This window comes from Microchirus variegatus (assembly GCF_963457635.1).
Source record: "Microchirus variegatus genome assembly, chromosome: 5".
Lineage (NCBI taxonomy): Eukaryota > Metazoa > Chordata > Actinopteri > Pleuronectiformes > Soleidae > Microchirus > Microchirus variegatus.
This window is the reverse complement of record NC_139806.1, coordinates 33,317,953-33,335,482: the sequence shown is the minus strand read 5'-3', so window position 1 is coordinate 33,335,482 and position 17,530 is coordinate 33,317,953. Positions and strand designations below refer to the sequence as shown.

At 38.4% G+C, this 17,530-nt stretch overlaps 1 protein-coding gene across 1 annotated transcript; it reads left to right on the top strand.

Annotated features, from left to right (window-relative positions):
* Positions 1–168: 168 nt before the first annotated feature.
* LOC310927440 (glycerol kinase-like) lies at positions 169–17,503 on the top strand (the record flags this gene model as incomplete). The annotated part of the gene is made up of 19 exons (XM_083889735.1): positions 169–222; positions 1,002–1,075; positions 1,911–2,017; positions 3,503–3,580; positions 4,820–4,899; positions 5,069–5,206; positions 5,292–5,401; positions 6,856–6,922; positions 7,897–7,932; positions 8,737–8,804; positions 9,973–10,015; positions 10,136–10,216; positions 10,357–10,435; positions 10,877–10,973; positions 12,419–12,503; positions 14,601–14,721; positions 16,143–16,286; positions 17,169–17,255; positions 17,490–17,503. The coding sequence occupies 19 exons, from the start codon at positions 169–171 to the stop codon at positions 17,501–17,503; spliced, it is 1,563 nt and encodes a 520-aa protein (XP_083745861.1).
* Positions 17,504–17,530: the final 27 nt, after the last annotated feature.

Sequence of the window (17,530 nt, the reverse complement as noted above, 5' to 3'; positions counted from 1 at the left end):
GTCTACTGTCACAGTCACAGCAGGTTCTTTGCCACACAGAAGGAGCGGCTGCTGGTGTAAAAGAACAAAGAAGTAAATAATAGCTAATAATAATAATAAGTATTATTATTATTCTTATAGTTAGAAACAACAGTCAGAGGAGCTGAAGAAAACACAACACGAACAAGGATGGACTCGCTTGTGGCTGCGATTGACCAGGGCACGAGCTCGACAAGGTTTCTGGTGAGTAACTAAATGTGGTGTCTCACACACACACACACACACACACACACACAAAACAAGCTCTAAGTAAACCACATGTAACAGGTTACTCACTCTATGTGCAATATAACTGTCACTTCAAGTACAATCCTGTTGACACTGTAAATATTAAGCTTATACTGTATGTATCCTGGTTATTTAATGTACACTGTGTAGTGTATTTTATGTTTGTGATCTTTATTTAGTCAATATCCTCCATATTGTACTTTTGTAGATGTGACCATTTTTTTTTCATCATGTATTACCTTTACCTTTAATTAAACAGTTGTTTTGCTTAAAGAAGGGGTGAGTGAACCAATGTCAACATACCTTCACAGCAACTGCCGCAGTCCCTCTCCCCCACAATAACACAGGTGCTTCTTATAGCTCTCTAGCCCCACCCCTAATTGGACTTGATCATTGCACCAAGGTAAAATTAGATCAACTGAAACAGACAAAACTCATCTATCACTGATGGTATTAGATGATAAAGCTCAGTTGACTGTGATTGGCAGTAAAGTCCTATAGTTGCATTGTTGCAGGTGAAGGTGGATGTGTAGTGGATGAGCTCTCCATCAGATCGCTTGCCCTAATGTGGTTTGTTTTGCAGAAATCACACCGGTACTAAATTTGTGACAACACAATGTGTTGCTGTACGTGAGTGTCACATGATATTGTATGAGCATGAGCGTCTTCTTTGTGCGGGAATCATCTGCCTACATCTAATCTTACACCTCTGACCTACTTTTGTTTCTCCATAGGTGTTCAATGCAAAAACAACCAAACTGATCAGTCAACATAACGTGGAAATCAAGCAGAGTTTCCCAAAGGAGGGGTGAGTTTGTTCCCCTTCGTGATTACATGCAACAGTTTTACAATAAATTAAGAAGTTTGCAGATCACAATGCAGATCCTATTTAGTGCTTTACTAGTTAAGTTATTGTTTAACTTTTTTAGATAAATGTCTGACCTGTTTGAGTGTCATATGCAAGATAAAAGAGTGCAAGGTCCATGTTTTGTATGTAATTGCACTAAAAAAAATGTGTTTTGATTGGTGCGCAGTCATTTTTACTTTGTGGATCAATTAAATTTACTGCTTAGCACTAACTCGCATAGTAAAAAGTACCGCAAGCGAAATATTTTGTTCTACATCCTGTTGCCCTTGTCAGAAACACTTATAGCAGTGCAATTAGCATCCATTCAACATCCATGTATCCATATTACACAGTACTTTGAGCCAGTTTAAATTGATACTGGGGTTAGAAGTAAGGTGAAGCCAAAAAAAAAAAGCTGAAAGGTTCCAGTCAAATCAGGATTTGAACCAGGGACTCTGGTGATAAATAGCAGATATTCAGGTTTTTATTGGCTGCCACAATAAAAACACTTACCATTAATCTTATTTCTGTTTAGCAGTAAATCTGTCACACACATAGTACTGTTTAATTTTTAACAATTGCTAACCCAAGACACATATAGCGTCGATTTCTCAACTGGAACACGGCGAACATATAGGGGTGACATCACTTAACCTTAGCTAAATCTGAAAGACTTTAATCTTGCACAAACTCTATAAAACTGGAACCGCAAGCATCAAATGCAACACATTTTGTACAGTCTGTACATTTACGGTCATGTACACATGTTTACATTGCCCGTTTGTGTTTGAATCAGCTGGGTGGAAGAAGACCCCAAGGAGATAATGCAGTCTGTCTACGAGTGTATCGAGAGGACTTGTGAGAAACTGCGCCAACTCAACATTGACATTTCAAACATTAAAGGTGATGCACTTCCTATATGCTCAGTGACCCTGTTCAGATCTGGTGTTAACATCCATCTCGACGGATCCGATCACATACACGTGTCCAGTGTCCACATTACTGAGGCAAAAGCCCCCCCGACAGCTGAGCTCCGAGGATCATTGGGACACGCAAACCCCTCCACCACGTTAAGGTGGCAGCTCCCGGTAGGGGGAAACTATAACCTCCACATTAAAAAAAAACTCATTTAAGACGGTTCTTTCCAAATAAGTAAGTCAACACTCTTCCCTTCTATACAGCCGGATGAAGACCTTAGAGTTAAAATGTTGCTGTGTTTAAGTGCTTTTAAATATTTCCCTTCCACTTGCATTAAACACATGATACAAGCAGCATAACATTCAACATTCACTTTATTTTGGAACTTGTGAGACTATACTTAAAGAACACATATCTTTGGTTGAATGTCGAAATATTGAGACTGCTGTATAAATATTAGCAGGTTATATAAAGCAGCTGGACACGATAGTGGCCTTGCATTCAAGATCAGGCAGCCCTTCAGCCAAATGCCAGGTGGTTTAATGCATGGATTGTAATTCGACACGAATCCTCTGGATGGTTCCATATAACCCGACATATATTGGAAGAAATAAAGGTTGTTTTTTTTTCTAAATCCTATTCACCTGTTCAGCCCCTGATCTGTGTGATCATTTTTACTTGTGTGTCCTGACAGGCTACTCCAGTAATAACTGTGTTATTGTTCAAGTGTAAGGGCAGATCACACTAAATACTTGACACCTGTAGAGGATGTTTTTTTTCTGGATGTGTTCCAGTAAAGTGAAATAGAAATACTTATCCTCTATTGTCGTTATAGCATTGCTAAAACAACCAATCTAATGGTGGCTTCTGCACAGTACTGTAAATAGAAGGAAAATGTTTAAAAGTGTAATAAATTGGCATTAAAGACCAACTATAAAAAACGGCAACATTTTGACGCTAAGGTCTTCATCAGGCTGTATAGAAGGGAAGAGTGTTGACTTACTTATCTGATAACAACTATCTTAAATGTGTTTTTAATGTAGTCATGTAATGACGTTATTGTTTCCTGAATTTATTGTAGCAATAGAAATGTATTACACAATGAGCTATTATTACATAATGAGTTGCTACACATTTCTTTCATATTTCGACTATTTTAGCACATATTATGTGATTATTTTTCCGATTTTTTATTATTCTTGACAAAATTAAAATATATTATTGAACTTTTTTTTTTTTTTTAAGAAAAGTTTTGGGTGGGCCTGTTGAGCTGTGGGTGGTCCTAGGCCCGTCAGGCTCACCCATAATGCCGTGCCTGGCAAGTACTGCATGTCTGAATGTGACTGGATCACTTAGGACGGATGTTAAAACCAGGTCTGAAAGGGGCCAATGACACCAAGGCTTCAACACCTAACTGCTAACCAAGTGTTCATTAATTTAACATGATTGTCATTGTTGTTGTTTTCTCAGCTGTGGGCGTGACCAATCAGAGAGAGACCACTCTGGTGTGGGACAGAGAGACTGGAGAGCCACTCTACAATGCCATCGGTGGGTGTATCATACATCTGAATGAACAGTTATCAGTTTGCTATGATGAAAATGGAGGTTGTTGACCTCTTCAGATCAGCTTGTGAATCGTTGGGCTGCACTGAATCAAATTCTGAATGTTGATACCTGGCAGTAAGGTCACCTTTAGGCTGTAGGCCATGACCTACAGAGGTAAAATCCCTGGAATTTGAGCACCAAAAAAACACTTTCAAGGATTGCCCTGCTTCTTTTGCTTTATATCACTATAAACTGAACTTGTGGTTGTCGTTTGGACAAAATCAGAGTTAAGTAACTGTCTGTGTAGGGTTAAATTTTTTCATTTTATTTTGGTTAAATGTGGTTTAAATAAAAAAGTGCTACTATTTCATTCAATTCCTTTCTAACTCAATTGGCTCTCTTTGTCACACATACCCAGAAACAAACTGTATCATTGGACACATGAGACTTTAGGCCAGGGGTCTCAAACTAGCAGCCCGGGGGCCACATGCGGCCCCCAAATCAATTGAATGTGGCCCGCCAATTAATATCAACTTATAATGAGTTTAGAGCTGAAACAATGAATCGATTAATTGATTAATCAATGACTAAATTAATCCTTAAACTATTTTGATAATCAATTAATCGTTTTAAAGTTTTTTCATGATTAAAACAAGATTTCTGATTGTTTTATCTTCTTAAATGTGAATTTTTTTTTTGTTTCCACATAACAAAGAAATCATTAGAAATGAATAATTTTGGTTTGTGGACAAAACAAGACGTTCGAGAACATCGTCATTTCCAGGTTTGACAAACTGATCAACGTTTCTTAACTTTTTCTGACACTTTATGGACCAAATGATTATTCGAGGAAATATTCGACAGATTAATCCATTACGAAAATAATCATTAGTTGCATTAGCTGTATGTTTTTTATTACTATGTTATGTTACTATGTTTACTATGTCATAAATATGTTTATATTGTCAACTTTTTTTAAATTCCATATCAAAACAATCACTTTTAATGTAAAATTATGTGAAATATCATCAGAAATATTATTATTTCCATTTCTTTTTCTCAAAAAGTTAGCCTTTTTTTTTACCTCACCAACCCCTTACTGATCAAACTCCACACTCAGTGGCCCCAGGTCATTTGAGTTTGAGACCCCTGCTTTCGGCCTTTGCACACTAGACATGTTTGTTTGTTTTTTTTAAACAATTCTCACTGTATGTGTCTCTGTTCTCTACTGTGTTTGTGTAGTTTGGTTGGACCTACGCACACAGTCAACAGTGGAGAGTCTCATCGACAAAGCTCCAAGCCAAAACAAGAACCACCTCAAGGTCGGACATGATGAAACGAAGAAGTTCCTTTATTTGCTTTGATTCATGCTGCAGTTTATACGTGAATTTTCAGCTATGTTATTGGCCAGGTCTTGGAATTATTACTGTCATTTCAATTTCTGAGGTCACTCAAATCTACTGTACGTCTGTGTTGTGTTTGTCTGTCCAGCACAAAACAGGCCTTCCCATCAGCACCTACTTCAGTGCAGTGAAGCTGCGTTGGCTTCTTGACAACGTGGACGCAGTGAGACAGGCGGTGGAGAGCGAACGGGCCATGTTTGGCACCGTCGACTCATGGCTCATCTGGGTGAGATTCAATTAAAAAAAAAACATGCATCTCTTTTATACACAGTGTATGAAATATACTTAAGTCTGTTGTTGTTATTCCTCAGTGTCTGACAGGGGGCAGCAATGGAGGCGTGCACTGCACTGATGTGACTAACGCCAGCCGCACCATGCTCTTCAACATTAACACCATGGAGTGGGATCCTGAACTGTGCAGGTAAACACAACGCTGATATATCATAAATGCTGTTTCACACACACTTTCCTTCACAATGATAAATCTTTCACCACTACTGACCTCAACCTTTTTAAATAGAAGCTGAAGACACACTTTTTTAGATTGGCTTTTAACTCTGACTAGGGTAGTCCTTCTCTCAGGTGTACTTATTTTACCTGTTTTCTATTTAATGCACTTTTAGAAGGCCTCTTACACCCTGCAGCACTAGTAGCACTTTCTGTTTTTATGTATTGTTTTTACATATTGTTTTTATGTTTTTATGTATTATTTTATTGATTTTATGTAAAGCACTTTGGGTACCGTCTGGCTATTGTAAAGTGCTATACAAATAAAACTTGATTGATTGATTGATTGATTTCACCAGCTGTTAGCATTACATTACATTACATTCCAATACATAAGCACACAATATGACATGATAATTAATTATTATATAATTATAGATAAAGATAATACTTTTTTAACGAGCTTAACTAATTAACTAAGGGACACTGTGTAGTATTTATGGGTTTATATAACCCAAAATCCACTTTTTTATACATATTATGTGCTCCTGCATTGTCTAGTCGCTGTATAATAGTTTTTGTTTCATTTTCGTAGTGTTTCAAAAAGTCATGTAAAATGACATGGTCGCGGGCCGCGGTTGCATAGCCACTGTTAGCAGCGAGACGCCATGTTTCTACCGGAGCCTGTAAGGACAAACGCGAGAGAACAAATCAAGCGTCTCTTTACTTGTAGCAGGAAGTCCCGCCTCCTCTCTCTCCGCTTCGTCTGCTACGGTCGCGGTAGCTCCGCCCTCTCCCTCGCCTCACGAACCTCATCTGCTGACACGGAGAAAGACGACGAGGACGACATTTGACCAGCTGAGGATACCGTAGCGCTCAGGGAAGGGAGGGGGTGAGCAGAGGAGCAGTTCTTTGTTGTAAATTTCAGCCTCTCCTCTAGATGGCACTATAAACTACTTACTTCACCTTTAACTGTGTTGAGATGTTGGGTAAGGTTTGTATTTGACTATATTTTTGTTGACCCTCAGTACACTGGTGGTTAGGCTCAACCTAGTTGTCCATGAAGTGGACATAATTATTGTCTCCTAAAAAACATTATCCACAATCGCTAAAAATAATGTTTCCAAAACATGTATGATTTGAGTATTTTACATTAAACGAGATACTTTTGCACTAGGATCCACCATTACTAGATTGAACAGTTTCATCACTCTGGGTACAAAAGTTTTCTTATCGACATTTTTCCTCAAACCTGAAGCAGACCAAATGTTGAATGCACTAAATTGGACAGATATGTCAGAACAGGAGTATAATATACTTTAAAAAGAAAGTAAATATATTATATTTGTTGAACATGGTGTAAATTGCAGTGTTTGTTATGGAGGTTTCAGTGAGGAAACTGATGACTGTTTGCTTTACTGCATCCAGGTACTTTGATGTCCCCATGAAAATCCTCCCTGAAGTCAGAAGCTCCTCTGAGATATACGGATGGATGGTAAGTTCAGTTCAGAGTATTGGAAAAATGATTCCTTCACATAATTACAAACACAGCAGGAAAGTGTCTGGGTCACACGTGTTCACAACAGCAGGACATGCTAACAACTAGCTTGTGGCTAGTTGTTAGCATGTCAAGCTCCATTCCAAATCTTCCTACAATTCATGAACTTTGAAATATTCAGTTCTTTAAGCTGACATAGCACAAAATGATCTTGTAAGTCCAAAAAAAATATGTATGTGATTGTCATTGTTGTCTTCTGTGTACCGGCTTTTTCTATTATTTACAGATTTAAGCCCAGGCTAGCTTGAGTTCAACTCTATCTTCGACTGAAGATATTCATGCATTAGCAGTTCGACTCCCAATCACACACACAATAAAATAAAGTGTGACGAAATATAAAATAATAATGGGCACTTTCCCATCTTGTAAAAAGTAAGATTTGATGAAAATATTCATGGCTAACCGCTATGTTAAATGAGGGACGATGAATGTGCATCTTCGTGTTGTGGCGGAAATGGTGCAGGAATTGTATCACGGCTAAAAATGAAGCTAACAAACTTGGCATGTTCACCTGGGTCCCGCATTCTCAGGAAGGAATGCCGATTAAACATATCGCTGGTAAAATTTGTTGATTTAATTATTAAGTGGGAATAGAGTTTTAGACTCTATCCAGAAATGTGATGAGGTATAGCTGGCAAACTCGGAGCAACCACACACACCCCAAGTTCAGGGTTCCAAGATGGCTGCCACCACACAAACATTGCTATTTTTTACCATTAACAGCTCTTCTGTTTTATGTGTTTCACACTAAATCAGTTGTACAGTTCCGATATATTTCCATATTTACTGATTCCCGCCAGTTTTATCATGTTGAGGCCTGATGTTACCCAGTTGTGATCATCTCTTTGCTTTAAATGTAAACACAATGTGAACGTACTCACTGAACACATCTGTTTGTGTCTTTTAAACAGAAATCCAGCTCTCTAGCAGGAGTTCCAATCTCTGGGGTAAGCAGTGCCGGCTCCTGAAGAACATTTCGGGGGGGGGGGGAAGGAAATTATTATCTTTAGATGTGTTGCTAAATCTTTGAACAATACTTTCTCACACAAACCTGTTTATTTTGTCTGATTTGCGTGAAGTTTAACACGGAGTTAAACAGACGATACAGACATCAACAATGTAAGCAAACAAGCTAACAACCATCGCCTCAAATGACTGCTGTCATGATGAAAACACGCAATGCATTCTGGGTAGCCCTTTCTCCCAAGGGTGGTCTCGGAAAATCTCAATATTGAGGGCGATACAGCCCTTAAACTTGCCCCTCAACATAATTTTTCTGAGAATCGGGACAGCACTTGCACTAGAGGGAGCGCGCATTTTTGAGATTGAGGATTAAGATTGAGGGTTAAGCAAGGAATTGGAATTTGGTTATTTGAACTTTAACCCTAGACATTAAGCAATATCTAACACTGAATTGCTTTCTGCAGTCACAAATAGAACCAGCAGATCGCAATTCTGCTCTCACCATGAAGACTTGTATTAGGTTGGGTATTAGGTCGTTTTTGAGACTTCTGATTTTATGTTAACAGTTTCAGTGTGTAAAATTTAGGAGGGTTTATGGCCATAAGTATGTTTGGTTTAAAAATAAAAAAAAGATTTTGTTTTTTATTGTCCTCGAATAAAAATGAAAAATGAAAAAGTTTCCCTGACCTATGATCTTATACACTGGAACTTTGTCATATCAGTACAAAAGTGTGTTTAGGTGCACTCCACACACTGTGGCCCTTTCACGTTGCTCTTGTGCTTTGCAGTGTCTTGGTGACCAGTCGGCAGCTCTCGTTGGTCAGATGTGCTTCAAAGAAGGCCAGGCCAAAAATACGTAAGCTAAGTCTTTTCCCTCACCTACCTGTCTGCTGCAGGAAGCCTATCACTGTAGTGCTGGCATGTTGTGTTGCTTTGGAATAGATAAAAGTGGGACTTTGGCGTTAACATAGCATGACATAAAATGACGCATTTATAATGTCTGCTGATTGGTGGCATGATCATCACTGTTTATTGGGCTAAATTACTTCGGACTTTGGACCCGTTCAGATATTCGGAGGTGAAAGTTAATTATAGTTTTTAATTATTAGTAATTATGACATAAGGTCTCGCAATTATGAGATAATTATTTCGTAATTGTGACATAAAGATCTTGTTATTATGAGATAATTATCTCTTAATTACGAGATAAAGACATCTCGCAATTAGTTCTTTATGTCATAATTACGAGATAACCAGATTTATTTATTTTTATTACGTGAATCCAATGCGCCACCGTAACCTGGTGCCGTATGTCTTCTCTCTACTGTTGGGTGAGCAAAGACAGACTTAGTTGACAATTCTATAATTTGGTTAAATATCAGAAGCACTTTCCTCCAAACTTGAGCTCACGACTAATCTGACAAAATGTCATTATTCATTGAAAAGAAACCCAACTGAAGTTAAAAGGTGGATTGTTGCAATGTAAGCTGAGCAATAGTTTCACATACTGTCCTCTTAAATATTAATGCATCAATTGTTACACCCGCATTATGTAGTAACAACCGCAATATGTAATAACTTATTACACAATGCGGGAACATTTTTTACATAAAGTGTTCCAAAATTTTATTACATAATGCAGCAGTTACTACATAGTGGCGTGCAAATGTATTACATTATTACACAATGCGGTGTTATTACATAATGCGTTGTTACATGGAGGTCAAGGGTCACTGAGGTTACCAAAACAATTTTGAGTTCCAAAAATGATATCATATCATATAAACTTTATTTAACTTCTCAAATATCACTGTGTTTGTCTCCTATATGATATATTTAACTGAAATGTCTTCTACAAACAACCAATGATTTATAAATGAAAATCATGAAAATCTACAGGAGTGCCCAAACTTTTCAACTTTTCATACCCATATATATATATATATATATATATATATATATATGTATGTATGTTTTTTCATCAGTGATCTTCTGTCTAACTTTCCTTCCTCTCCCTGTTAAAGGTACGGCACTGGTTGCTTTTTGCTCAGAAATACTGGGACCAAGGTGAGATATTGTGCTCCGGAAAATAATGCATTGAAGTAATATGTTAAATTACAAATTACATTATGTTATAATGTCCTCTGTTGATTTAAATATCATGTTATTGTCTCCTCTTTGCATTAGCCTGTCATGTCGGAGCACGGCCTGCTGACCACAGTTGCATATAAACTGGGAAAAAACCAGCCCACCTGCTACGCACTGGAGGTGTGTGAACGTTTCTTCTATGTTGGAATATGTTTTTCTTGGCTAATTATTCGCCCATTTTACAGTTCGGTCGACTGTGGTATGTGATTTCTCTCTCTCCAGTTGTCTGGGTCCCATGTTTCTTTCCTTTGTCATCCCAGGGTTCAGTCGCAATCGCGGGTGCAGTGGTTCGGTGGCTGAAGGACAACATGGGCATTGTGCAGTCCTCCGCTGAGATCGGTACTTATTGCAGCATTCCATTTACGTCGTAACTCGGAAGTAGGAGTTGGGAGTGATATCACCTCCAAGTTCACCGCGTTCCAGAGAGAAGTTTGCAAAACCTAATTGTATCCCGGATTGGCCATTGTTGGCAATACCTGTTGATAACAACCTCCTCACGGTATCTGGCGCACACAAACAGAACAGCAACATGGCCACGGATAAAAAAAAAATAACCGGTACTATTTTTGTGACTGATTTACTGTGAAACAAATATGACAGAAGTGCTAATAATGGTAAATATACCAGTGTTTGAACACCCACTCCTGAACTCGGAAACTCCGAGTTCCTACTACAAATGGAATGCAGCATTACATGACCCAGGCTAACTGTGGAGTGTAACCGTAGCATCTGAATTCCTTTTTTAACACTTACTTTTGATAACTCGTCTTCTCATTTCAGAGGAAATGGCCGCAGCAGTAGGGACGTCTTACGGCTGTTATTTTGTACCGGCTTTCTCTGGGCTTTACGCCCCCTACTGGGAGCCTAGTGCCAGAGGGTGAGCCCACCAGCTGTTTAAGCATCCATCCATCTATTATCTACCACTTTATCCTGCACTTGAGTGTCGCGGGAAAATCACCCACTCAACCACAATTTAGAGCATTGGTTCTCAAAGTGCGGCCCGGGGGCCAATGGCGGCCCGCAGAAACATTTCTGGCGGCCCGCAATGAATTACAGTTGATAGTTTTAATCCAGGAGCTACTAAGCTTGTTAAATGTTTATTGGACATTACTGAATACAGACCAATAAGTAAACAAAAATACTGGGTATTTACCTGGTTTCTATATGGTGAATTTTAGTGTATTATTGGGTTATAAGCTGGTAATAAGCAGGTAGCTACAGCCCCCAATTACTAGCTATTTACCCAGTAAATATATGGTAACAGAAATGTGTTACTTGGTATTAACCTGTAATTAGAAGGTAAGAACAATGGACAAAATACTGGGTAATTACCCAGTAAATTATAAAGCGTTATTATATTAATGCTTAAATTACATTATATTAACGCTTATAATACTTAGCTAAACTCTAGAACTGCAATCTGGTCATTAAAATTATTAGAAATGGGATTTATTTCTGGTTTTTTTCCTTTGGCGGCCCTCAGTCCAATGTTGGGTTCCTAAATTGGCCCTCAGGTATCAAAACTTTGAGAACCCCTGATTTAGAGTGTCCAAATTACCGAATTCCCATATTGCATGTTTTTGGACTGTGGGAGAAAGCCCATGCACACACGGGGAGAACAAAGTTCCAGTTTAAACATGTCATCCGTTATCTCACCCTTTTCTGTCTGAGATGCTGTCCACACAAAAGAGTCTAGGGGAACTAGGTTGTTTTTGAATCATTTTACCGTTTGATCCACACGGAAACTGTTTAGGAGCTCGAAAATGAAATTTTTTTGAAAACGTAGGGAAATCTCAAAATGTCACCCTTGGGTCCAATACGCTACTTTGGGGGAAACAATGATGTCTTAATCCCATCTCTTTGTTGAGTTTGCATTGGCTGTTTTTGCTGTTCACCTTATGATACTTTTATTCTCTTAGTTGTCCTGGTTTTTTTCATTCTGTCCCTGTTTCTGTGAGTGTATACTTACTATAATTAAAACAAAAGTGTTTGTATGTACCACATCTTCTCCAGTTTTGTCATATTTCTGTAGCAGTGCCATGTACAGGCTTGGCATACAGTATGTGCTTCAGTTTTTAAATGTATGGATGAAGACATTCCCTGAAACGACAAAACGACAAAGAGAGTGTGTGTTTTGTCCGGTTTCTGTGTGGCTATGAGCTAATTGTAACGTGAGACTTGCCTGATTGAGGAAGTGTTTTTTCTATAGATTCTTCATTTCCTCAGTCAGAGTGAAAACATAAAAATACTTATTAGCAGACAAATGCAGTAGCTTGTAAAAACGATGTATTTTGATGATGTATTTTCTGTCTGTGTTTGCAGCACCATTTGTGGCCTCACTCAGTTCACTAACAGGAACCACTTGGCTTTTGCTGCTCTGGAGGCCGTCTGTTTTCAGACCAGAGAGGTGAGCAGCTCCTTTTTTCACCCTGATCCATAAACAACATGAACTTCACTATATGGACCTGTTCACTTTAGGGCTAAATATGTCATCGTTTTCCTGCCAAAGAGATGATATTTTCATCAGAGTAGTTAATGTTTTGATGGTGACGTGTACACACACACACACACATTCTTGTACTTGCTGCATACTGAGGACTTGGTTGCTGACAAAGTGAGGACCAGCATTTCCACTTTATAAATCAACACAATCACAAATATCTACTTCATGAATGGCATCTATAAAGAACTACTGGTTGCAGTACCATAACATGTCTGCAGGTAGAGCCCCAGAGCAAAAAGGGCTGGAAAACTTTATTTATTTATTTATTTTTTGGTCCAAAATTTTACAAAAACATGTCGACCAAAAAAAAAAAAAAAAATTTACTAAAATATTTTGGTCCAAAATTTGACCAAACGTTTTTGGTCCAAAATTTGACCAAAAGTTTTTGGTCCAAAATTTGACCAAACGTTTTTGGTCCAAAGTTTGACCAAACGTTTTTGGTCCAAAATTTGACAAAAACATCATATTATACTATGTCGAACAACATTTTAACAAATCTTTGACAAAAAAAATGTTGGTCCGAAATTTGACAAAAAAAATGTTGGTCCGAAATTTGACAAAAAAAATGTTGGTCCGAAATTTGACAAAAAAAAATCATTTGTCCAAAATTTGACAAAAAACATTTTGGTCCAAAATTTGACAAAAAAAAAATTTGGTCCAAAATTTGACAAAAAAAAATTTGGTCCAAAATCTGACAAAAATAAATTTGGTCCAAAATTTGACAAAAAATATTTTGGTCCAAAATTTGACAAAAAAAAATTGGTCCAAAATTTGACAAAAAATATTTTGGTTCAAAATTTGACAAAAAAAATTTGGTCCAAAATTTGACAAAAAAAATTTTGGTCCAAAATTTGACGAAACATCATACTATACTATGTCGTCCAAAATTTGACCAAACGTTTTTGGTCCAAAGTTTGACCAAACGTTTTTGGTCCAAAATTTGACAAAAACATCATATTATACTATGTCGAACAACATTTTAACAAATCTTTGACAAAAAAAATGTTGGTCCGAAATTTGACAAAAAAAATGTTGGTCCGAAATTTGACAAAAAAAAAATTGGTCCAAAATTTGACAAAAAAAAATCATTTGTCCAAAATTTGACAAAAAACATTTTGGTCCAAAATTTGACAAAAAAAAATTTGGTCCAAAATTTGACAAAAAAAAATTTGGTCCAAAATCTGACAAAAATAAATTTGGTCCAAAATTTGACAAAAAATATTTTGGTCCAAAATTTGACAAAAAAAATTTGGTCCAAAATTTGACAAAAAAAATGTTGGTCCAAAATTTGACGAAACATCATACTATACTATGTCGTCCAAAATTTGAAAAAAAAAATTGGACAAATTGCGTATAGCATGTTATAGCAATCTAGGGAAGTTATTTTTAATGAAAACAAAGTGAGGACCGGCCAAAATGTCCTCACTCCGTAAAAATGACCTCACTTTGTTGGTTAAAAACCCTCACTGGTCCTCAGTATGCCGCAAGTACAAGAACACACACACACACACACTTTGTATATACATATACTGTATAAAATATACACTTCGGGCGTTGAGGCCAAGTTCAATCATACATTAAAAAAGGAGCAGAGGAAACACTATGTCACCAGTATGCAAACGAGGAAGCATCAGAGGTAGAGTTATAGACATGTGCTTAAAATAAATATATAAACATATAAAATAACAAAGACAGTTAGAAAACAAATAAAATCTGAAAAAAATAAATCAGCAGACATTGGAAAGCAGAGTTAAAACATTGTATTAGGTGAATAGGTTGAACTAAAAATCTGATAAACTAAATTCATTAATTAATTGATAATAATAATAATCCCTAAAATGATAGCTCCCCACAGCCCTCGTGTGGAAGATTAAAGGCATATTGCTCAGTAAATGTTGTTATACCAATATCACCAGATCCCCTGCTGGGTTTGTTGTGTGTGTGAATGGAATTGCCTGATGAAGTTTGTGTTTACATAACTTGTACATTGTGTGTTTTCAGATCCTTGATGCCATGAACCAGGACAGCGGTGTCCCTCTGATGCAGCTGCAGGTGGATGGAGGCATGACTTCCAACAGATTACTGATGCAGCTGCAGGCCGACATCCTCGGCATACCAGTGGGTAAGTGACCATCACACACTGGTGTGTTTTTGTCAAGCAAGTAATGTGTTTTAGTATAGTTAGTTTTTAGTAGTTAAAAAAAATAGATAAAATTGCTCAGATTCTTATTAGGGACCTCGCGCACACAGGGTGCAAGGACCCTAGGGACCGAGCACTAAGGATGCGGGTGCGAGGACACTAGGGACCGAGCACTAAGGATGCGGGTGCGAGGACACAAGGTACCGAGCACTAAGGATGCGGGTGCGAGGACACTAGGGACCGAGCACTAAGGATGCGGGTGCGAGGACACTAGGGACCGAGCAGTAAGGATGCAGGTGCGAGGACACTAGGGACCGAGCACTAAGGATGGAGGTGCAAGGAGGGACCGAGCACTAAGGATGCAGGTGCAAGGACACTAGGGACCGAGCAACGACACTCTTATTATTATTGTTCTCTGCTGGGAAACTCGAATTTGACCCCCTAAACGTGCGTGCAAACGGACGAAAATTGCCACACAGTAGCGCCCCCCACAGGTGAAACCCCTATAGAGCAGGCCCAAATTTAGTTGCTCCGAATTTCGCGAAATTCCTTGGGAACATTGTCCGGCCCGAAAAAGAACAAAAAATCCTCTTAACACCATGATCTCAAATCAACAGGAAGTTCAAGGCCATCTTGGATTTGGCGTATATCTTGGCGTTTTGCAAGTTTCGTAACTGAGCTTGCTAGCTGAGGGTTTTTATCCTAGGAAGATGAAAAACATGACAAATTGTACTAGACCCATCCATTTCTTCGATTAATTGTTATCAGAATTTTCCACAGATTCAAAAGGGCGTGGCCACGCCAGGCATCGGAATTTTGGCGAATTTCCATGGCTCGCCACGAAACACGAAATGCGCTGTAACGTTGCCATACATTGACCGATCGGCATGAAACTTCATCTCGGCCATCTTGGATGTGTTCTTCTCCCACCCAAAATTTTGACATGCATCTCCTCCCACAGTTTAGAGTAAACCCCCATATCTTATATCAAAACGTGCAGTTTGATCGGAAATAGCCGCCTATGACTTTTCTAAGCTATTCCAGTAACCCTGGCGACAAAAAAATCGCAAAAAACTCAAATTATTCTTTCATAATTCATTTCACATAGACACGAATGGGAAAATGAGAAAAAACAAGCCCACTTCGGAGCCTCACAGTGTCGTCACACTTTAACGTAGAAACGTGAGTGAATCTCTCTCTGTGTTTGCGTTGTGTGATTTGCGTTTCCGTTTTGAGTTAATGTTTTTTGTTTTTTGTGATTTGCGTTTGTGTTTTGCACCTCAGGGCCACCGTACAACCAATGATTTATAAAGGAAAATCATGAAAATTTACAGGGGTGCAAACTTTTGCATACCACTGTATATATTCTCTACGTGTGTGTGTGTGTGTGTGTGCCGCTCCAGTACGACCCACCATGGCGGAGACCACAGCTCTGGGTGCAGCCATGGCAGCAGGGGCAGCAGAGGGTGTGGATGTGTGGAGCCTGAGCCCCAGTCACCTGCCACCTGTCACGTCTGAGAAATATGAACCTCAGATTAAACTTAAAGGTAAGAAAACAAGACCGAGTAAGATGTTTTGTTTTTCCCCTGGCATTGTCAAGCATCTTAAAAGGTTGAAAATGGATTTGCTGTAGTTTGAAAACGGCAGTATTGCATGTAATTGCATGGTTAAGAAATCAACAGTTTTAATGAACCGCTGTGCTGATCCCTAAAGGGAGAAGCTATAGGGGATCAAGAAATAGAATAGCAGGAGCGTTTTTGCCTGTGGAATTGACACTTTGGTCATTTTGGATCATTTCCAGGGTAATTTTCGCAAATGTTAGGAAACCTTGTTTCTTACCTGGGTGCAGCCAGGGTTCTTCAATTCAAATTCAAGACTGTGTAAGACGTTTTACTACCATAACAGTGTAAGAATATTAATTATCAACACTTGTGGGATTAAAATGTCAGGAGATGCTAGCTGACCAAGTTGAGCTTTGCAAAATTTAACCATAGCTTCAAGGGAAATTTCAGATCAAGGGCAGTTTGTCCTGAGTCATCGCTAATTTTCTACAAAGTCGCACCATTAGTTGTGACTTGACCATCACCTGCAGAGAAAAAGCTTAGCTAAACATTACTGAACTACTCCCGTCTAATAACAGCAATCCCTCCTCTGACTTCATACAATCTTTGTTCCCATTAGTAGTGCTTTGTAAAACCAGGTAAACAACTGCTTTCTCTTTGCACAGACACACAGATGCCCAAATAAATTAGTATAGATTTAGACACCAGCATTATTGACTCAAATTTACACCAACAGAAAACACACAGTTTAGTTTTATTTTTCGCCATCTAGTGGCCAATTATTTCACAACTTTTTTTTAAAATGTTGTGAATGAAGAGTTGCTCTGTTGTCACCTGAACTTTGGTTTCTGTCTCCACAACAAACAGAGAGCGAGTTCCGCTTTGCTCGGTGGAAGAAGGCTGTCCAAAAGGCCATGAACTGGGAGACGACAGAGCCTCACTGCAATTCCAACGGTATGCAACGGTTTTTATCTAAGACTGAGACATTAGGTTCCAGCTAATGACAAATTTGTCTTTCGGTGAAATCAAAGCACTTCAGAGCAACAAAGGCTGCAGTTTTTCACGTGTGGTTATCAGCTGTGTTCCCTGCATTAACTGCTTTTCCACAAGATTTGACATTCAACTAGAACCAAATCAATCTGTCTCCACCTGTGAGTGTAATAAACATCTGTTTTCTTCACCATACAGATACGCAGCAGTAGAGAACATGGGAGACTCGTATGGAAAAA